This window comes from Loxodonta africana, unplaced genomic scaffold, assembly GCF_030014295.1.
Source record: "Loxodonta africana isolate mLoxAfr1 unplaced genomic scaffold, mLoxAfr1.hap2 scaffold_836, whole genome shotgun sequence".
Taxonomy (NCBI): Eukaryota; Metazoa; Chordata; class Mammalia; order Proboscidea; family Elephantidae; genus Loxodonta; species Loxodonta africana.
Genome location: NW_026975578.1, coordinates 11,230 through 34,948, shown reverse-complemented (window position 1 = coordinate 34,948; position 23,719 = coordinate 11,230). Strand labels below are relative to the sequence as shown.

General features: G+C 37.1%; 2 protein-coding genes and 1 pseudogene across 2 annotated transcripts; all 3 read left to right on the top strand.

Moving 5' to 3' along the window:
- The first annotated feature begins 350 nt into the window (after positions 1–350).
- Positions 351–1,371, top strand: LOC135230168 (olfactory receptor 5M5-like). The gene has a single exon (XM_064279131.1). It carries the CDS (start codon positions 433–435, stop codon positions 1,369–1,371), a length of 939 nt encoding a protein of 312 aa, XP_064135201.1. The 5' UTR covers positions 351–432.
- Positions 1,372–12,730: 11,359 nt separating this feature from the next.
- Positions 12,731–13,994, top strand: LOC135230166 (olfactory receptor 5M5-like). Its single transcript, XM_064279130.1, has one exon. It carries the CDS (start codon positions 12,885–12,887, stop codon positions 13,821–13,823), a length of 939 nt encoding a protein of 312 aa, XP_064135200.1. The 5' UTR covers positions 12,731–12,884; the 3' UTR covers positions 13,824–13,994.
- Positions 13,995–16,523: 2,529 nt separating this feature from the next.
- On the top strand, positions 16,524–22,359 carry LOC135230167 (olfactory receptor 5M11-like; annotated as a pseudogene).
- Positions 22,360–23,719: the final 1,360 nt, after the last annotated feature.

Here is a 23,719-nt window from a genome sequence, read left to right as displayed (position 1 = left end):
CCTAGATCAATAAGGCTATGCACCACGCATAAATCCCATTGTCCCTGAGCTAATTAATCTATGCCTGAGGCAGGTAACTTTCCACGACTCATATTTTAGATATCTCATCAAAAGGTGTAGTATAAAACAAAATATTACAACTTCAAAGAAAGACAATGCTTACACTCATATGTCCAAGAAAATTGTAAGTAGAAACGCAATAAAGAATTACAAAAAGGTACCATGTAAAATATGAATATACCTATATATATATGGAACATTAAATGTTTAAAATATCAGTCACATGCTCACTAGGTTATTTCCTTATGCCACATACTTTTACAAGTTTGAGAGAAAAAATTATCAGAACACATGATGGGGATAATGCATAAATGACAAAGAAAGTATTTTTATTTCATTTTCTTTAGACTTTATTAGAAGCCAAGGAACACGATGTTAAAGAAAAACCACTCCGACGTGACTGAATTTGTTCTCCTGGGCCTGACTGACCGAGCTGAGCTGCAGCCTGTACTTTTTGTGGTATTCCTAGTGATCTACCTTATCACAGTAACAGGCAATGTGAGCATGATTTTTTTAATTAGAAGTGACTCAAAACTGCACACGCCGATGTACTTTTTCCTCAGTCACCTCTCCTTTGTAGATCTCTGTTATGCCACCAATGTCACTCCGCAGATGCTGGTTAATTTCTTATCCGAGAGAAAAACTATTTCTTTCATTGGTTGCATCATACAATTCCACTTTTTCATTGCCCTGGTCATCACAGATTATTATATGCTTACAGTGATGGCTTATGACTGCTACATGGCTATCTGCAAACCCTTGTTATACGGTAACAAAATGTCCAAATGTGTCTGCATCTCTCTAGTCGCTGCTCCTTACATTTACGGCTTTGCAAATGGACTGGTACAGACTGTACTGATGCTACGTCTGTCCTTCTGTGGACCCAATGAGATCAACCACTTTTACTGTGCAGACCCACCTCTCATGGTCCTCGCCTGCTCAGACACCTATGTCAAAGAAACTGCCATGTTTGTGGTGGCTGGATCCAACCTCACCTGTTCTCTCACCATCATCCTCATCTCCTATATTTTCATCTTCACTGCCATCCTGCGCATCCGCTCTGCTGAGGGGAGACGTAAAGCCTTCTCCACCTGTGGGTCCCATCTCACTGCTGTCACCATCTTTTATGGGACTCTGTTCTGCATGCACCTGAGACCCCCTTCTGAGGCATCTGTAGAACAGGGGAAAATTGTAGCTGTGTTTTATATCTTTGTGAGTCCTGTGCTAAACCCTTTGATCTATAGCCTGAGGAATAAAGATGTTAAAAGAGCAGTAAGGAAAGTTATCCAAAAGAAATTGTTTGTTAAATAAGTAGATATTTTGGACACAGGTACCTAATGTATCTTTATCATCTGGGCATTTAATGAGCATTTTTAATTAGCAAATCCTTTCCTGTCATTGAGAATTTTTTTGTCTTTCTTACATCATATATGGACTTTGGAGAGTGTGTCAAATTATTCGCTAGAGTTTACAGAGCCATCACAATAAATACACACACACAACAACAACAAGAAATACTGCTTAGAAATTCAAATAGAAGACCAGAAGCTATTGTTACTGCTCTGTAAAATCAATACAGATGACTGCATCCATAGTGCTATTACCCAAGCAAAATTGAAAGAGAGAATTACCACATGCCGTGGCAATGACATGAAGTCCCTGGGTGGTACCAACAGCTTAGTGCTGGGCTACTAAACAAAGGTCACAGGTTCAAGCCCACACAGAGCCTCTTTGAAAGAAAGGCTTGGCGATCTACTTTTGAAAAATCAGCATTGAAAACCCAATGGAGCACAGTTCTACTCTGACACACATATAGTCACCAGGAGTCTGAAAACACTTGACAGCAACTGTTGTTGTTAGCTACATGGCAATGGCAATTCGTTACATTTTTATAGTGCTGAATAATGTCCAAACTATTTTGTAAGAACTTTTTCTCCCTACAAGTTACACAGCTATGATCTTTTGGTTTTATTGAAGTATATTACTCAAAGAACCATCTTTGGAATGATATCACTGATCCAGTGCAATTTTTATTTGTGAAGATTTTCATAGAAATGACAAATTTCCTCAAGAAGCTTTTTTCTTTTCTTTTAAAATGAATATGCAGCTGCGCACAGTTTGTGAACTCTTCTTCTCTGCCCTTTTGTTATTATCACCTTTTCCCTTTAAAAACTACATCTCATTTGTGTGTGCATATGTATTTGATAACAAGATGACATTTCATATGGTCATTGTTTAGTTGAGTTTTTTTGTGAAATTCTTTATGAATTTACTTTTTAGGTCCTTTTGCTTGTATATTTTTAAATTTTGGTGTTTATCTTTTTTTTTTTTCCATATTCATTTTAGGACTTCTTTCTTAAAGATACAAATGAATTCCCTGCTGTATATTCATAATAATAAAAAATACACGCTTATTAAATTTCACTTCTTTTGTTATGTTTTTTAAATGCAAAAATTTTATTATTGTTAAATTTTGCCAAACAATTTATATTTCACTTTATTACTTCTTTCTTTGCTCTTAGGAAATTAAGTTCTTTTGTACCTACGATCAAGCTGTTATTTCCTATATTAGTAAATTGTTTTTGTGGTTTTATGGTCATTTTTTTGTTAATTTTTTTCTGAACTATTTCCAACATATTGCCAAAAATCAAAAATAATATAAAGACCACCTATAACCACAGAAACCCTGGTGGTGTACTAATTAAGAGCTACAGCTGCTAACCCAAAGAACAGCAGTTCGAATCCCCCAGGCGCTCCTTGGAAACTTTATAGGGCAGTTCTACTCAGTTCTATAGGGTCGCTATGAGTCGGAATCGACTTGACAGCAATGAGTTTGGTTTGAGTATAACCACAACTAATCATTATTAAGTCTTCACACAATTAACATTTTTTCATATATTTTTTGGAAATTAATGATATTATAGGAATAGCTGAGTCATCCTTGCCTAATATTGTTTCTCTCTCCATGTGTTGAAGTAGACTGTATTATGAATTTGCTTCTTATCCCCACGTAGATTTACATCTTCTTAATATTTATGTTTCCATATAATTATACAGTATTTTTTGCATGATTTGAAACTTAATATAAGTGAAATCACTCTATGTATCTTTCTGAAACATCTTTTATTTTATACTAAACACTGTTATATTATTTATCCATGCTGATTCATATAGTAGGATTTTTCACTGCTAGTTCCAATGTAAATATATAAATATGACACATATTTATCCATTCTACTCTTTATGGATGTTATTGATAGAGTTGTTTCACCCAATATAGGTGTTGTGAATACTAATCTCTACGCCTGTGATTATAGGGTATTTTTATGAAAATAGCATATGCCTTGTATGTTTGTTTGCCAACCAAGTCTTTCCTCCAGGTGGTACTTTCAGAAGTATCACTTTGCCATTTTTTTTTTTACATGTTGCTGTAAAAATTTAGCCTAGTGCACTTAAGAAAACACCTCACAGGGAGAGGGAGTGGTTGGCAAACAAAGGTAGACTGCACACTTTATTTGCATAAAAATAAATTAATCCCATTTGGGAATGGGTTGTCTTTGTTATGTTAATGAGCCAGAATTAGTGTTGGGTGTATTTTAAGTCAATCTCTGTTGAGATATAAAAGAGATTAAACAAGTGAGCAGAATGGAGAGGGGGAAAGAGATGTGCCAAGCCACATGAAGATTACCAAGGAGCAGAAGTCAGAAGAGACTAGGGCTTTCTTACAGAGATGTCAGAGAGAGAGATTTCCCCTCCAACCAGCACCCTGAATTCTGTAAGAAAATAAATTACTGTTTGTTAAAGTCACCCACTTGTGGTGCTTCTGTTTCATCAACATTAGACAACTAAAACAATGGCTAATTGCATTTTTCCAGTTCCTTATTAACCCGAAAATCCAACAATAAATATTCTCATGTAATTTTGCTTGTGTACTGGTACAATAATTCCTCTCATGTACATACCTAAGACCATAAATTCTGGGTCATAAGATATGACCAACCAAACCAAACTCACTGACATCAAGTCGATTCTGACTCTTAGTTCTGTCTACTAATTTACACTCTCATCAACAATGCGTGAGTTCACTTTACTCCACAATCTTTCTAACACAGTGTATTGCCAGACTTTTTAAAATGTTTGCCAATCTAATGGGTGCAAAATGGGTTCTTATTTTCATATTGTAAGTTTTTGGATCCCTCATTACAAGTGAAGTTAAGTATTTTTAAAATGTGTTTATGGTAATTAAAGGTTTCCCTTCTTTCTGTTGTATTCCTATATTCTTTGTCCACTTTTCAGCTGGGGTATTTTGTTATTTACTTTATCCACTTGTGATTGCTCCTTCCATATTCTGTTCTAAGTATTAATTTTTTCATGTCATATGCAGTACAAATGCATTCAACCTATTTCTAACTTGTATTTAGCTTTTGTGTGTGATGTATTTGGTGGTACACAAATTCATTTTAACATAGTTCACATTTATTAATGTCTGTGCTTTGTATATCTTGTCTAAAAACATCATTTCTCTTATATACATACAAGTATCATTTCTATTATATAGATATAAGTTTTGCTTTTTCATGTTTAGGGCTTTATTCTTCCTGAAACTTTAAATTGTGCAAAATAGAAGCTAATTTTATTTTCTTAATGAAAATAACCAATTTTCCAATTATTGAATAATCCCTATTTTTTTCCTCATTAAGTTTGTAATGCAAACTCTGTTATGTGTTAAATTTCCACACCTGTATCAGTCTCTTTGGGTTCTTAATTGTGCGGCCAACTTGTCAATCGTTGCATCATTATAAACTCTTAGTTACAATTGTTTTATAATGCATCTGCTACCTTTTCTCTGGAAGCTTGAATTTAAAGTGTTTTCATAAAAGATCTCTGAGTGAAGCCTACTGTAAACTGAACAGAAATATATGGGTTTTTTTTTTTTTTTGCTTTTTGCTTTTGTTTTCTTTTTTCCAGAGGCTATGTATTTCATTTCCTCAGAATGACAAAGACCAACTGCATTGATTCAGTAATGGTGTCTAAGAGAATGAGAAAGAAAAAAAAAATTAAATACTATATTTTGTCCTGTATCAACCCACTTATATTGGTAGACACCATTGTAAATATTCTCTACCTGTGGCTGCACATGCTTTTCAAGTTAAGATTTGTTCTGCCTTCATTGGCCGTATTGTCCTCTAGACTGTCAGATCCATGAGGACAAGGTCCATTGGTCACCATTTTTAAAGTCAGTATTTATCATGAAACCTAGGATATAGGTGGTTCTCAAAAAATACTGGTTGAGTTAATAAACCAAAACCAAATCCATTCCCACCAAGATGATTCTGAATCATAGCACCCGCATGTGTATAGAGTAGAATTACTCTATAGATTTTCCTGGCTGTAATCTTAAGGGAAGCAGATTGCCAGGCCATTCTTCTGTGGTGTTAGTTTGGTAGTCAAGCTCAAACTATTTGACTATCATTATGAACTTTACATTATGGTTGTGCGAAAGCTCTATCTACTCTCTATCACCTTGCAATGGGATTTTCATGAATTGCTCACGATCTAAAACTTGATTGTGAAACTTAAAATATACATGCCTCATCCTTCCCACAATGAGGCAGAAACGCTTTAAGGACACAAACCATCTTTTGACTTTCTTTTATGCTTCTTACACTGACAGCACAGTGACATATAGAGAGATGTTCCCTGAACATTTGTTTAATACACCAATGCCTGAATAAATGAGTACCACAATACTCAGAGAATGTTTAGTATTTTGTCAGCAAGTCACATTCCTTTGCTAAAATCTCAACAACAGCTTGATATCAAGGACTACTGTTCAGCCTGTTTGAACTCAGCCTCACAACTTACTGGTTATATTTAGCATGTGATTGGAGGGAAGCTGAGGGAATATTTTAAAAAGAGGCGAAAGAAAGACGGAAGAACTATGATTATAGGTTGCGGGATGACAGCCACCTACAACCCAGAAAATAGTTGACTTAGTATACAAAGACAGGGTTTCAAATTCTACCCTACCGCATAATACTTTAGTGGTGCTGGATGAACAAACCAGTTGCCATTGAGTAGATTCCAACATGGCAACCCATGTGTGTCTTAGAAATGTACTAATAGGGTTTTCAGTGGCTCATTTTTCAGAAGTAGGTCAGTAGACCTTTCTGGCAAGGTGCCTCAAGGTGGACATGAATCTGAAACCTTTTTAGAGACCATCTCAAGAACAGATTTGATGGTTGAACACCAATGACCAAAGACCAGATGAGTTGTGGAATGATATCAAGGACATCAATATAAAGAAAGCAAAAGGTCATTAAAAAGACAGGAAAGAAAGAAAAGGCCCAAATGGATGCCAGAAGAGACTCTGAAACTTGCTCTTGAATGTAGAGTAGCTAAAGCAAAAGGAAGAAATGATGAAGTAAAATGGATGAATAGAAGATTTCAAAGGGTGGCTTGAAAAGACAAAGTAAAGTACTATCAAGACATGTGAAAAGACTTGGAGGTAGAAAAACAAATGGGAAGAACATACTTGGCATTTCTCAAGCTGAAAAAACTGAAGAAAAAATTTAAGCCTTGAGTTGCAACATTGAAGATTTCTGGAGGAAAAATATTAAATGAAGCAGGAAACATTAAAAATGATGGAAGGAATATACAGTCACTACAACAAAAATAATTGGCCAACCTTATACCATTTCGTGAGGTGGCATATGATCAGGAACTGATGGTAGGGAAGGAAGAAGTTCAAGCTGCATGGAAGGCATTGGCAAAAAATAAGGATCCAGGAATTGACAGAATACCAATTGAGATGTTCCAACAAACAGATGCAGTGCTGAAAGTGCTCATTTATCAAGACCAAGAAATTTGGAAGAGAGCTACCTGGCCAACCGACTGAAGAGATCTGTATTTATGCCTATTCCCAAGAAAGGTGATGCAATCAAATATGGAAATTTTCAAACAATATCATTAATATGACACACAAGTAAAATTTTGCTGAAGATCATGCAAAAGTGGCTGGAGCAGTATATAGGCAGGGAACTGTCAGAAATTCAAGCTGGATTCAGAAGAGGACATGGAAGGAGGGATATCATTGCTGATGTAAGATGGAGCCTATTGAAAGAAGAAAATACCAGAAAGATGTTTACTTGTGTTTTCTTCACTACGCAAAGGCATTCCAACTGTGTGAATCATTACAAGTTATGGATAACATTGCAAAGAATGGGTACTGCAGAACACTTAATTGTGCTCACGAGGAAGCTGTACATTCGCCAAGAGGCAGTCATTCAAACAGAACAAAGAGATACTGAGTGGTTTAAAGTCAGGAAAAGTGTGTATCAGAGTTGTATCCTTTCACCATATTTATTCAATCTGTATTCTGAACAAATAATCCAAGAAACTGAACTATATGTAGAAGAACGGGGCATCAGGATTGGAGGAAGACTCATTAACGACCTGCATTACGCAGACACAACCTTACTTGCTGAAAGTGAAGCACTTACTGATGAAGATCAAAGACCACAGACTTCAGTATGGATTACACCTCAACATAAAAAAAGAAAACAAAAATCCTCACAACTGGACCAATAAGCAACATCATGATGACTTGACAAAAGATAGAAGTTGTTAAGTATTTCCTTTTATTGGATTCACCATCCACACTTATGGAAGCAGTGGTCAAGAAATCAAAAGACTGATTACATTGGGCAAATCTGCAGCAAAAGACCTCTTTAAAGTTTTGAAAAGCAAAGATGTCACCTTGAAGATGAAGGTGCTCCTGACCCAAGCCATGGTGTTTTTAATCAACTCATATGGATCCAAAAGCTTGAGGATGAACAAGGAAGATCGATGAATTGCCGTATTTGAATTGCGGTGTTGGCAAAGAATATTGAATACAGCATGCACTGCAAAAAGAATGATCAAGTTTGTCTTGGAAGAAGTAAAACCAGAACACTTCTTAGAAGCAAAGATGGTGAGGCTGTCTCACATACTTTGGACAAGTTATCAGGAGGGATCAGTCCCTGGTGAAGGACATCATGCATCAAACCATATTTGCACCTCAGAGCTACTGTTTCCAAATCTGCATTTTATCCAAATCCCAAGGTAACTTGTAAGCATATAAAAGTTTGAGAAGCACTGCTCTTGGTAACAGTCTCAACTGCTGTGCCCTCTGGCACACTGGCATGCTCTGAGTGTTTACAAATGTAAATGAGATAAACATGATCTCAGCTCAGTTACTTGAATTGAATCTATTTTCAGTCCCATATGTCTATTTTTTTTTTTTTATGTCTGTCTTCTAGAGGTCTTAAAAAGCACATACTCCTGAGATCCTCCCCTTACTTACTCTGAAAATAGAAATTAAGGACCAGTTTATTAAATGTCTTCTATGCCACCAGGGTTTCCAAATATCTTCTTACTAACCCCAAATGTAGGTGGTTTTGTGTTTCTTATCAATTTCCTTATGTGGCAGGTGGGGGGTGGTAAGGGGAGACAATGGGGGAAAGAATGGTCAGGTGTCTTTCCTAGACTGGAGTTTGTAGATCCAGACCTCTGAGCTATACGAACCAACTTCAGCCCTCTGGCACTCCAGCCTAGAGAGGAAGCTTTCTGTATCACCTGCACTTGAAAATTTTAGACCAAGATGTGAGAGGAGGGACTAAAATTAAAGGGGTGGGGAAATAGAGGGCCTGAGGAAGCAATGGGTCATACCAATTGATTTCAATATACCTTTTATTCTTAATTATGCTTAATTAAGTTATATTAATTCTTTCTTTCCTGAGCGTAGTTCTAGGGAGATATGACCTGTTTTTATGTACCATAGACATGAGGTTATGGTCTAGGTGAGGAAATGAACTTGCTCTTGCCACTTCTAAAACCCCAACAAGGCAAAATAAGTTCGTCCTCAAGGTTAGTGCTCAAAATGATGATTTAAAGGGCAAATACAAGATTCTTCTTCTCTGAAAACACCTAATATCTTATCTGTTGCGAGTGAGTCAGTTCTGACTCATCGCAATCTCATAGTATTGAGTAGAACTCTCCCATAGGGATTCCAAGGCTGTAATCTTTACAGAAGCAGAGCACCACATCTTTCTCCCCTGGAGTGGCTGGTAGGTTTGAACCAACGAACTTTCAGTTAGCAGCGGAGCAGTTCAATCCCAGCACTACCAGGGCTCCTAATGTCTTCTTGCTACTCAAATGCTATTTTTTTCCTTTATTGGAAGACAATGTCTACCACTCTATCAGTAGAGAATTAAAAAAAAAAAAAAAAAAAACTCTGTTGCCTTCATGTCATTCCTGATTCATAAGGTATAAAATATTGTTGTTAGGTGCCATCCAGTCAGTTCATTCTCATAAAAAAACAAAAACAAAACAAAACAAAAAAACTGCCGTCGAGTCGTCATACAGACCCTTTTTAGGAAAGAACAAAACACTGCCCAGTCCTGCACCGTCCTCACAATCATTGCTGTGTTGAGCCCATTGTTGCAGCCTATATGTCAAACTTTCCTCTTTTTCAATGACCCTCTACTTTACTAAGCATGATGCCCTTTTTCAGGGACTGGTACCTCCTCTTAACATGTCCAAAGTAACTGAGACAAAGTTCCGCCCTTCTTGCTTCTAGGGAGCTTTCTAGCTGCACTTCTTCCAAGACAGATTTGTTCTTTCTTTTGGCAGCCTATGGTATATCCAATATTCTTTGCCAACACCATAATTCAAAGGAATTAATTCTGCTTCGGTCTTTCTTATTCATTGTTCAGCTTTCATATGCATATCAGGAGATTGACAATACCATGACTTGGGTCAGAAGCACATTAGTCTTCAAAATGATACCTTTGCTTTTTAACACTTTAAAGGGGTCTTTTGCAGCAGATTTCCCCAATGAAATGTGTCTTGATTTCTTGACTGCTGCTTCCATGGGCCTTGATTATGAGTCCAAGTAAAATTAAATCATTGATAATTTCAATATTTTCTCCATTTATCATGATGTTGCTTATTGGCCCAGGCTGAGGATTTTTGTTTTCTTTACGTTGAGGTGTAATCCATACTGAAAGCTGTAGTTTTTGATCTTTGTTAGCAAATGCTTTAAGTCCCCTTTACTTTCAGCAAGTAAGGCTGTGTCATCTACATATTGCAGGCTGTCTTCCTCCAATCATGATGCCAAGTTCTAATTCATATAGCTGAAGATAATGTAATGCAAAGACAGCGAATGCCCATAAGTATTAGGAAATCAACCAAGGAAGCTGAAGTACCTGCAGGCTAATTGCCGCAACAACTCTCACCCCTAGGCAAGGGCAGTTGATACTGTCACCAGAACCCAGTGCAGGAAGAAGGTCTTTCCCCATCTTCTTCATCATTTACAACCCAGTAGGAGTTTCCTTGTATGGATGCAGTCACTCTAGCATATTCATATTGAAGCAATAAGGGAATGAGAAAGAAATCTAGTTACTTCTCTCTCCTTCCTAGCTCTGACATCCTAAAGGTACCTCCCATTGGCCAAAGTCAGATGGAAACTAGACAGCAAAGAAGCCCTACTGATTTAGTCCAGAAGGGTTAAACTCCAATTGCAAAAAGCAATGCAGAGGATCTGAGCTTGGGTAGGGGTGGCAAAGGGAGAATCATTCACACAGGTTTATTGTCTATAAATCCACACATTCCCATATCTTTGTTTTATTATTCCCCTTAAAAAGATAAGGTACAAGACTCAGAATCACTGAAAAACTAGTCCTAGTTCACCAAAAATTTATTGATCTTCCAGTGGTGTTCCACAATCCAAAATGTTCTTCTTATGCAACATGCCATTCTTTCTTACATGTTATAAACAAGACAACTTATTATTTCTCCAAGTCAAAAAACATGAAGACTCCCAAGTGTAAATTAAGATAAATAATGAATCATATTGCTTCTTCATTCTTAGGAGATTTGATTCCCTACTGATTTTGGGGAGTGGGTAAAAATCATGTCCTCAAAGAGTTTAGGATTATCGGAAAAAGAAAATAGTTGTCTGTAATGTGAATAACTTTCTGCTAGAAGTAATTGAACCTTAGGGATTTGGTCCCTATGTGACAATTCCATTATAAACTCTTCAGGTTCTTCATATCCATTCTGTGTCTGGGATATCACTCTCCTTTCTCAGGTATGATTAGACAATTTTTTTTTTTTTTTTTAGATTTTGGAATTTAGAAATAAATCTTTTAATCAATAAAAATAAAATGGCAGGATGAAATTCATATTCTGAAAAATTAGCAAATGCCTCTACAAAAATCTGTAGTTAATTTTGCCACTCTTCTTCTCGTAGTATGATTATTTATAAGTGTACAGTGGAGTGATATCTACGTAATGGAAAGGGAACTAGACCAAAGGAAACATCCCTTCCATCAATAGTTATTGAACTTCTATAGTTGGGGAAGCACTGTTCTAGGTTCTGTTAAGGCTACAGCTATATAGATTAGATGAAATCCTTGTCCCAACAACAACAACAAAGGAGATCACACTTAGATGTTGGGTCTTGTTCTAGACTAGACCTGGTTCTTCTTTCATCAAGTAATCATAGTACTTACTTTTGAAAGTTATACCTAAATTAACACATTCTCATGAAGGGAATTGCCATTAATAGCCAAGTTGAGGAACAGAGAGATTAATAACCTGCCCAATACCATGCAGCTGGCAACTAGAAGAGCTGGGATTTCTACCCCTGATGTCAGGCTCTCAAGTACAAAGTACCTTCCAAAGTTAACTCTTTCCATTCTTGGTGTTGTAGCTACTAAAAAAAAAAAAAAAAAAACTAATATAACATTGTCACATCTGGTTGATACCATTGAAGGAGGCTGGAGATTTTTCATGATGGTCTCCATAGTCACTTTTGCCCTCCCCAGCTGTTCGGAGATGCACTTTGTGATATCTTAAGGACAGTCTCAGTTGTATGGGTAGTATGATCATCATCTGGTTATGAACTCTGGGCATGTTTTAAGTAACTTAAGTTGCATTTATGTTTTAGTAGTTTTCTTAATTATGCAACCAGGTAGAGTAAGGTAGAGTTATAACAAGATTATTATGATGGGAACAATGTTTCTCAATATTTTTTTCATTATCCTCATCCCAAGGGAAAGTTTTTATGCATTATTTTTTTCCTAATTGCCCCTCCTCATAAATATCTAATCTGTGATATATATACACATATATATGAACATATATTTTAACCAATATTCATACGCTTGGGAAACAAATATCTAAATATAAGAAATCCAAAACATAAAACTTAAGCAAGATTTAGTGATATGAGAGCCAACTAAGGTAGATCAGAGCGGAGAAAATGCACGTACATGGCAGGGTGAGAGAGCAGTTTGAAAACGATCTTGGGTTTAGAGGAGCAGTAAGGAGGACCCAGATCAATAAGTCTATAAACCATGCGTAAATCCCACTTATACTGGAGTTCATTAACCTATACATGAAGCAGATGATTTTCAAAGACTCACGTTGTAGACTCCTCATCAAAAGGTCTAGTATAAAACAAAATAGTACAATTTCAAAGAAAGACAACGTTTACACTCATATGTCCAAGAAAATTGTAAGTGGAAATGTAATGAAGAATTACAAAAAGATACCATGTAAAATGCGTATATATATATATATATATATAGAATATTATATTAATGTAATTGTTTAAAATATCAGTCACATGCTCACTAGGTTATTTCCTTATGCTGCATACATTTACAAGTTGAGAGAAAAGACTATCAGACCGCATGACGGGGATAATGGATAAATGACAAAAAAAAAAGTATTTTTATTTCATTTTCTTTAGATTTTATTAGAAGCCAAGGAATACAATGTTAAAGAAAAACCACTGCGAGGTGACTGAATTTATTCTCCTGGGCCTGACTGACCGAGCTGAGCTGCAGCCTATACTTTTTGTGGTATTCCTAGTGATCTATCTTATCACAGTAACAGGCAATGTGAGCATGATTTTTTTAATTAGAAGTGACTCAAAACTGCACACACCAATGTACTTTTTCCTCAGTCACCTCTCCTTTGTAGATCTCTGTTATGCCACCAATGTCACTCCGCAGATGCTGGTTAATTTCTTATCTGGGAGAAAAACTATTTCTTTCATTGGTTGCATCATACAATTCCACTTTTTCATTGCCCTGGTCATCACAGATTATTATATGCTTACAGTGATGGCTTATGACCGCTACATGGCCATCTGCAAACCGTTGTTATATGGTAGCAAAATGTCCAAATGTGCCTGCAACTCTCTGGTCGCTGCTCCTTACATTTATGGCTTTGCAAATGGACTGGTACAGACTGTACTAATGCTACGTCTGTCCTTCTGTGGACCCAATGAGATCAACCACTTTTACTGTGCAGACCCACCTCTCATGGTCCTCGCCTGCTCAGATACCTACGTCAAAGAAACTGCCATGTTTGTGGTGGCTGGATCCAACCTCACCTGTTCTCTCACCATCATCCTCATCTCCTGTATTTTCATCTTCACTGCCATCCTGCGCATCCGCTCTGCTGAGGGGAGACGTAAAGCCTTCTCCACCTGTGGGTCCCATCTCACTGCGGTTACCGTCTTTTATGGGACTCTGTTCTGTATGTATCTGAGACCCCCTTCTGAGGCATCTGTAGAACAGGGGAAAATTGTAGCTGTTTTTTATATCTTTGTGAGTCCTATGTTAAACCCTTTGATCTATAGCCTGAGAAACAAAGATGTTAAAAGAGCAATAAGGAAAGTTATCCAAAAGAAATTGTTTGTTAAATAAGTAGATATTTTGGACACAGGTACCTAATATATCTTTATCAACTGGGCAATTAATGAGCGTTTTTAATTAGCAAGTCCCGTCCTGTCATCGAGAATTTTTTGCTTTCTTATGTCATATACGACTTTGGGGAGCGTGTCAAATTATTTGGTAGAGTTTACAGAGCCATCTCAGTGAATAAAGACACATACACACATACAGAAACAGCAACAAATACTGCTTAGGAATTCAAATAGAAGACTGCAAGTTATTGTTATTACTCCATAGAATCAATAAACAGATGACTGCATCCATAGTACTAAAACCTACGCAAAATTTCCGCATGCTGTGGCACTGATGGAAACCCTGGTGGCATAGTGGTTAAGTGCTACAGCCACTAACCAAGAGGTCGGCAGTTCAAATCTGCCAGGCACTCCTTGGAAACTCTATGGGGCAGTTCTATTCTATTCTATAGGGTCGCTATGAGTCGTAATGAACTGGACAGCATGGGTTTCTGTTTTTTTTTTTTTTTGGTGTCATTGATATGGAGTAGCTCCGCGGAGCCAACAGCTTAGTGCTGGGCTACTAACCAAAGGTTAGAGGTTCGAATCCACCCAGAGGCTTTTCCAAAGAAAAGCTTGGTGATCTACTTCTGAAAAACCACCCACTGAAAACACTTGACAGCAACTGTTGTTGGTAGTTGTAAGGCAATGACAATTCATTACATTTTTATAAGGCTTAGTAATGTCCAAACTATTAAGAAATTTTCTCCCTTTTTTCTACAAGTTACATGCTAAAGATCTTTTGCTTATATCTAAGAATATTACTCTCAGAACCATCTTTGGAATGATGTCACTAATCCAATGGAATTCTCATTGTATAAGGATTTTGATGAAAATGCGAAAAACTTTTCAGAAGGATTTTCTTTTCTTTTAAAACCAATAGGTAGCTGCACAGCATGTGACCTCCTCTCCTTTACTCTTCCGTTATCATTATCTTTTGCCTTTAAAAAGTAACCCCATTTGTGTGTCCTTACATACTTGATAAGAAGATGGCATTTCATCTGGTAATCGCTTATTTGTATTTTTTTGTGTGAAATTCTTTGTGAATATCCTTTTCATGTCATTTTCTTTGTGCATTTGTAAATTTTTGTGTTTCTCTTTTCTTTTTCTTATTCATCTTAACACTTCTTTTATAAAGATACAAATTAATTTTCTGCTATATATTAATAATAATAAATATATGCTTATTAAATTTTGCTTCTTTATATTCTATTTTTCAAGTGCAAAAATTTTGTTATTTTTAAATATGCCAAACAATTTATTGTTTCTTTCTTTGCTCTTAGGAAAGTAAGTTCTTTTCCACCTATGATCAAGCTGTTATTTCCTATGTTATTAAATTTATTTTTGTGGTTTCACTGGTCAATTTTTTGTTATTTTTTTCTGAACTATTTCTAACATATCACCAAAAGTCAAAAATAATTTAAAGACCAGCTGTATAACCATGACTAATCATTATTAAATCTTCACATAATGTTAGTATTTTTTCATATTTTTTTGGAAATTAATGATATTATAGGAAAAGTTGAATCATCCTTGCCTAATTTTGTTTCTCTCTCCATTTCTTGAAGTAGACTCTATTATGGGTTTGTTTCTTATCCCTATATAGATTTACATTATATGCTTGATATTTATGTTTCCATATGATTATAGAGTATTTTTTGCATGACTTTAAACTTGACAAGTGAAATCACTCTTTGTATTCTTCTGAAACTTAATATAATTTAATATGAAATGCTATTGTATTTATGCTGTATGTATGTATGCTGATTCATGTTACCCTGGTGCTTAAAAGCTATGGTTGCTAACAAAAAGGTTAGCAGTTTGAAATCACCAGCCACTCCTTGGAATCCCCATTGATTGGTTCTACACTGTCCTATTGAGTCTCTGTGAGTCAGAATCCACCCCACAGCAACAAGTCATTTTTTTGTTTGTTTTTTTGATTCATGTAACAGCAATTTTCACTGCTGGTTCCAATGTCAGTACATAAATATGTCACAATATTTTTATCCATTCTACTCTTTATGGATTGAATCATTTCCCCCAAAACGTGTGTTGTAAATACCTGCAGTTATAATGTGTTTTTACACAAATAACCTATGCCTTCTATTTTTGCTTGCCAACTATGCCCTCCCTCCAAAATGTATTTTCAGAAGTGCCACTATGCCAATTGTTTTGCATGTAGCTGTAAACCAAGGTAGAATACACAGGTTATTGCGGAATGAGTTGTCTTTAAGTTAATGAGGCAGGATTAGTGTAGGGTGTATTTTGAGTCAACCTCTTTTGAAATATAAAAGAGATGGAAGAAGTGAGCAGAACAGAGATGGGGAAGAGATATGCTAAGGCACATGAAGATTACAAAGGAGCAGAAGTTCCGAAGAAACAAGGTCTTTCCTCCAGAGCCAACAGAAAGAGAAAATCTTCCCCTAGAGCCAGCATCCTAAATTCTGTGAGAAAATAAATTTCTGCTTCTTAAAGCCACCCACTTGTGGTATTTCTCTTATAACAGCACTAAATAACTAAGAGAATGGATAATTGCATTTTTCCAGTTCCTTACTAACACAAAAATTCAGCAATAAACATTCTTGTGTAATTCTGCTGCTGTACCAGTGCAATAATTCCTGTCATGTATGTACCCAGGACTGTAAATTCTGGGTCATAAAATATGCGCAACCTTGAATTTACTGTATTTATTGACAAATTTCTCTACCATTTTACACTCTCATCAATAGTGGGTGAGTTCACTTTACTCCACATACTTTCCAAAGCAATGTATTGTCAGGCTTTTAAAATGTTTGCCAATCTAATGGGTGCAAAATGGATTCTTATTTTTTTCTTGTAAGTTTTTTGATCTCTTATTACATTTTTTTTTTAATTACAAGTGAAGTTGAGTGTTTTTTAAGTGTATTTATGATAATTCAAGATTTCTCTTCTTTCAGTTGTATTCCTATATTCTTTGTCCACTTTTCAGTTGGGTTATTTTGTGCTTTATTTTATCCATTTGTAATTGCTCCTTATATATTCTAAGTATCAATTTTTTTAATGTTATATACTGTGCGAACACATTCAGCCTATTTCTAGCTTGTATTTAGTTTTTGTGTATGACGCATTTTGTGGTGCACAAGTTCATTTTAACATAGGTCACATCTATTGATATCTGGGCTTTGTATATCTTGTCTAAAAACATCATTTGTATTATATATATAGATATAAGTTTTGCTTTTAGGTCTTTATTATTTCTGGAAGTGTAAATTGTGCAAAAGAGCAAATAATTATATTTTCTTAATGAACATAGCCAGTTTTCCATTTATTGAATAACCTTTTTTTTTCTCATTAAATTTGTAATGCAAACTCTGTTATGCATTGAATTTTCATACACGCATCAGTCTCTTTCTGGGCTCTTAATTGTAGATCCAACTTGTCAGTTGTCAGTTATCAGTTAAAAACTCTCTTAGTTATAATAGCTTAATAATACACCAGCCACATCTCCACTGGAAGCATGAATGTTAAAGCATTTTCTTAAAGGGTCTCTGAGCAAAGTCTCCTTTAAAGTGAACAGAAATATCTGTTTTTTCTTCCAGAGGCTATGTTCATCATTTCCTCAGAAGGACAAAGACCAATTGCATTGTTTCAGTAGTGGTGGCTAAGAGAATGAGAAAGGAAAAAAAAAAAGTATAGATATATTTGAATGCTATATTTTGTCTTGTATCAACCCACTTATTTTGGTAAACACCACTACAAATATTCTCTACCTGTGGTTTTACTTGCTTTTCAAGTTACCATCTGTTCTGCATTCATTGACCATATTTTCCTCCAGGTGGTCAGCTCCACCAAGACAAGGTCCATTACTCACCATTTTTAAAGTCAGTATTTATCATGAAACCTAGGATACAGGTGGTTCTCAGAAAATATTTGTTGAGTTAATAAACCACAACCAAACCAGTTTCCATCAAGCTGATTCTGAATCATACCACCGCCGTGTGTATAGAGTAGAATTGCTCCATATAGTTTTCCTGGACATAACCTTAATGGAAGCTGATTGCCGGGCCACTCTTCTGTGGTGCTAATTTAGTAGTCCAGGGCAAACATTTTCACCATTATTATAAATGTTACATTATGTTTGCGTGAAAGCTCTATCTAGTCTCTATCACCTTGCAATGTGATCTTCATGAATTCCTCACAATCTAAAACTTGATCGTGAAACTTAAAATATGCGTGCCTCATCCTTCCCATAATGAAGCAGAAACACATTAAGGACACAAACCATCTTTTGACTTTCTTTTATGCTTCTTACATTGACAACACAGTGGCATATAGAAGATGTTTCCTGAACATTTGTTTGACACACCAATGACTGAATAAATGAGTACCATGATACTCAGAGAATGTTTAGTATTGTGTCAACAAGTCACATTTCTTTGCTAAACTTTCAACAACAACTTGATATAAAGGACTATTGTTCAGCCTGCTTGAATTCCAGTCTCACAACTTACTGGTTATATATAGCATGTGATTGGAGGGAAGCTGAGGAAATATTTAAAAATGGTGAGAGAAAGAAGGAAGAACTATGATTATAGGTTGAGGAATGATAGCCACCTACAGTTCAGAAAATAGCCATGCCACATAATAGCTAAATGGCACTGGGTGAACTACCAATTGCCCTTTAGTAGATTCCAACATGGCAACCCCTTGCGTGTCTTAATAGCAGTGTGCTAACAGGATTTTCAATAGTTGGTTTTTCAGAAGTAGGTTACTAGGTCTTTTTTCCAAGTTGTCTTATAGTAGTGTTGAATCTACAACTTTTGGTTAGCAGCCAAGCATGTTAACTATATGCACTACCCAGAGCCCTGGGTTAGCTAGTTGGCCACCATTCCTTCCGTAGAGCCTGTCTAGTGAAGTTGAAGGCTGTACCTATCACAAAGGGATACTATAAGGAATCAATTAAACTACATCTGTGAAATCCCTTGACACATAGGAAGTGCTTAGCAAGATGTTTGCTGAATGACATCGTCTGTTTAACAATCCTCCTTACGGCTGACAACACTTAAAATGCCTGTGCTCACAGAAAGGATATCACTAAGAGCTTGGATTTTAGAAAAATAGATCATTTTGCTCTAATATAAAAGGAAAACATAAAAATCAGATCATTGTCAAAATTTCAAGATGAAACCTCTTTGTGTGCCTGTCACAGAGCTCTTGAAATAAACACTGGGAAATTTGAAATGATAGGAAATGTGACTAAAGTACATGATTATCTTCCTGATCCCAGAGAGTTCCAATTAACCCAAGGAGGGCAATTCAGGATGTAATACTCATCACTGCTACTCCTCAGTTCTTCTGAGAATTGCTTTATTGGGGAGGTCCCCACCTCCCTCATCCTGCTGTAAATACAACTTCATTTAGCAGCTTAGAGAAACATCAGGAAACTTCCTTCATGACATGATGAGAAATCAGTGCCGATCAGAATCAGAAATAAGACTTTGTGTTTTACTATTTTTATACTTAACCAAGAAAAAATTGTACTAAGTTCTAACCCTAAGACTCACAAATTATACACATTTTCCCACCTTAAAAATCAGTTTTTTTTTTTTTTTTTGACCTTGCAAGTCAGTGGGGCACATGAATAGAGTTTTGTTTCTACAAGTGAACGTGCTTTTCCCCCAGTGGCTGTGGGCAAAGAAGTAGAGGAAGTAGAGAGAGCCATCTATGAAAAAAGTTAACTTTATTTGTAACCACACTCATTATATGCTTACTCTATGCAAAGCTTTAGTTAAGAGTGCTATTTTACTTCTCATTTCAAACCCATTTCCCGTTTTACAGCTCAGGAAACAGAGGCCAGGCAGGCTGAATATCTAGCCAGTATCACACGGTTAAAAACTGGTGGAGCCAGAATTAGAATCATGGATTAAAATTAGATTCACAAAGTCTAACTTTCTAAATACTAAAGTTTTGACTCCTTCAGCTTCCTGGGTGTTAGAGCAAGAGCAGCTTGTCATAATCTAATTTGATTTATTTATTTGGCAAAGGCTGTTACTGAACTAAATGTTACCCAAGTTCACCCAGAGAGTTAGCTGTTGACAGAGGTGGGCATACGCTCCAGGCCCACCTAGAAATTTTGTTTGCTTGAAGGCATTCTTCTCTGAACATAGAAGTCTGCATGCTGCATGCACACACACACACATGCACACACACATGCTCACACATCACTAGCAGTTGTCAACAAATGAGTGCACATGGTACTTTTGCACCTTCTCTTTATTCTCCCAGAATACCCTTCCCAAGACATGCTTATTGGTTGTTTTCTTCCTCCTTTGATTTGTTGCTAAAAAAAGAAGTCATCATTTTGGTGAGGTCTTTTCTGATGTTCCCATTTAAAATTTCAACACCCTTTCCAGTAGTCCAGAGCCCTGGTGATGCAGATCTTAAAGCATTCGGCTGCTAACTGAAAGGTCAGTTGTTGGAACCCACCAGCTACTCCACTGGAGAAAGATGTGGCAGCCTGCTTCCATAAAGATTTTGGCCTTGCAAGGTCATGGAAGCTCCATAGACACACACAAACTTCCTAAGGGACCAAACTGCTGGGCTGAGGACTATGGGGACCATGATCTCAGGGAACAGCTAGCTCAACTGGCATAACATAGTTTATAAAGGAAATGTTCTACCTTCTACTTTGGTGAGTAGCATCTGGGGCCTTAAAAGCCTGTGAGTGACCATCTATGATACTCCAATGGTCTCACCTCTTCAGGAGCAACGAAAAATGAAGAAAACTAAAGATACAAGGGAAAGATTATTCCAAAGGACTAATGGACCTCATCTACCAAGGCCTCCACCAGACCGAGTCCAGGACAACTAGACAGTACCTGGCTACCACCACTGACTGCTCTGACAGGGATCACAATAGAGGGTTCCAGACAGAGCTGGAGAAAAATGTGGAACAAAATTCTAACTCAAAAAGAAAGACCAGACTTGTGGGCCTGACAGAGGCTAAAGAAACCCCAAGAGTATGGGCCCCAAACACCCTTTCAACTCAGTAATGGAGTCACTCCTGAGGTTCACCCTTCAACCAAAGATTGGACAGGCCCATAAAGCAAAACAAAATTAAAGGGACACACCACCCCAGGAGCAAGGAATAGAAGGCAGGAGGGAACAGGAAAACTGGTAATAGGGAACCCAAGTTTGAGAAGGGAGCGTGTTGACATGTTGTGGTGCTGTTAACCAATGTCATAAAACAATACGTGTTCTAACTGTTTAATGAGACTGTTCCATAAAACGTCATCTAAAGCACAATTAAAAAAAAAAAAAAAAAAAGATTGCAGCCTTGGAAATCCAATAGGGCAGTTCTACTGTGTCCTGTAGGGCCACGATGAGTGGGAATCAAATCAGTGGCAGTGGGTTTAGTTTATTTGTTGGTTCCCCAAAACTTCAGTTCCTTATTTTTCCTCCAACCACATACTGTTATTCGAAGCACCATTTTGCTTGCTTGCTTGCTTACTTACTCATTTAATTAACTTACTTACTTACTTCTTATCGAATATAAGATAGAGAAGGGCAGGAAGATTTTAAGGTTTTGTTCACTTCTGTATCTGCGATTTCTAAATACACAGCACAATGAATATCAATAAGTGCTTGTTTTAAGAATATCTGTTTGATGCCCACAATGACTTGCCTCTCCTCTTTATGCTGTACCTGGTTTGTTATCATAGGCAACCTGGGTGTGATAGTGTTAATCAGACTGGACTGTCACCTTCACACCCCTACATACTTCTTCCTCACTAACTTAGCCTTTGTGGACTTGTGCTACACCTCAAATGCAACCCCACAGATGTTGACTAATTTCTTGTCAGAGAAGACCATTTCCTTTGCTGGGTGCTTTACCCAATGTTACCTTTTCATCGCACTTCTTCTCACTGAGTTTTATATGCTGTCAGCAATGGCCTATGACTGCTATGTGGCCATATGCAACCCTCTGCACTATAGTGTGAGTATGTCCAGGAAAGCCTGCATCTGTTTGGCCATATTTCCTTATGTCTATGCCTTCTTAGATAGTCAGTTCCAGGCCATCCTGACCTTCCCTTGACCTTCTGTAAATCCAATGTCATTAATCACTTCTACTGGGCCGATCCATCTCTCATTAAACTGTTTTGCTCTGATATTTATGTCAAGAAACACACCATGCTTATCTCAGCTGGCTTCAACCTCTCCAACTCCCTCACCATCATCCTGGTGTCCTATGCCTTCATTATTGCTGCCATCCTCCACATCAAATCAGCAGAGGGAAGGCACGAGGCATTCTCCACCTGTGGTTCCTATATGATGGCTGTCACCCTATTTTATGGGACACTCTTCTGCATGTATGTAAGACCACCAACAGATAAGACTCTCTTAAGGAATCCAAAATAAAAGCTGTCTTTTACACCCTTGTAAGTACAGTGCTTAACCCATTGACCCATAGTCTTCAGAACGAAGATGTAAAGCAAGCCTCAGAGAATGTACTTAGGTGAAATATGGTCACTAAGATGGCAATGCCTCCACTATCCAATAAACCATAACTTGAAAAGATTAGCTCAAATGTCTCTACAACTTAAGAATGAGTTTTGGTATTTTCCCTGGATATGTCTCAGCTATCTCAGGTGAAAGACTCAGGTCTGGGGAAAAAATGAGATACTCTCATAACACTAGGCCCTTGCTCCTCAATGTATGGTCCATGAACCGGGAGCATCACCATTACCTTGGAACTTGTTAGGATGACAAAATCATGGTGATTTAAAGGGCAAATACAGGGTTTTCTGCTCTGCAAAACACCTAATGTCTTCTTATCCATTGCCAGTGAGTCAATTCTGATTCATAGTGACCCCATAGGAGAGAACAGAGTTGCCTTATAGGGTTTCCAAGGCTGTAATTTTTACAGAAGCAGAATGCAAATTCTTTCTACCCCAGAGTGGTTGGTAGGTTCGACCCAACAAAATTTCAGTTAACAGCGGAGCACTTTAACCACTGCACCACCAGAGCTCTTAAATGTCTTCTTCTTACCCAAATGCTATTTTCTTCCTTTATTGGAGGACAAAGTCTGTCATTCCATCAGTACAGAATTAAAAACAAAAACAAAAAACTTTTTGCCTTGGAATCATTCCTGACTCATAAGGTATGAAATACTGTTGTCGTTGTCAGGTGCTATCAAGTCAGTTAATACTCATAGTTACCCTTCGTACAATAGAATGAAACACTGTCTGGTCCTGCAGCATCCTCACAATTATTGCTATACTTGAGCCCATTGTTGCAGCCACTGTGTCAATCTATCTCATTAAGAATGTTCCTCTTTTTGTCTGACCTTCTACTTTACCAAGCATGATGTCCTTCTCCAGGGACTGGTCCCCCTGATAACATGTACAAAGTATGAGAGAGGTCGTCTCACCGTCCGTGCTTCTAAGGAGCATTCTGGTTGTACTTCTTCCAAGACAGATTTGTTCTTTCTTTTGGCAGTCCATGGTATATTCAATATTCTTTGCGAACACCACAATTCAAAGGCATCAATTCTGCTTTGGTCTTCCTTATTCATAGTCCAGCTTTCACATGCATATCAGGAGATTGAAAATACCGCGGCTTGGGTTGGGAGTGTCTTAGTCCTCAGAATGACACCTTTGCTTTTTAACACTTTAAAGAGGTCTTTTGCTGCAGATTGGCGAAATGCAATGAGCCTTGATCTCTTGTCTGCTGCGTCCATGGGCATTGGTTGTAGATCCAAGGAAAATGAAATCCTTGACAACTTCAATATTTTCTCCATTTATCATGATGTTGCTTATTGGTCCAGTTGTGAGGATTTTTGTTTTCTTTTTGTTGCGGTGTAATCCATACTGAAGGCTG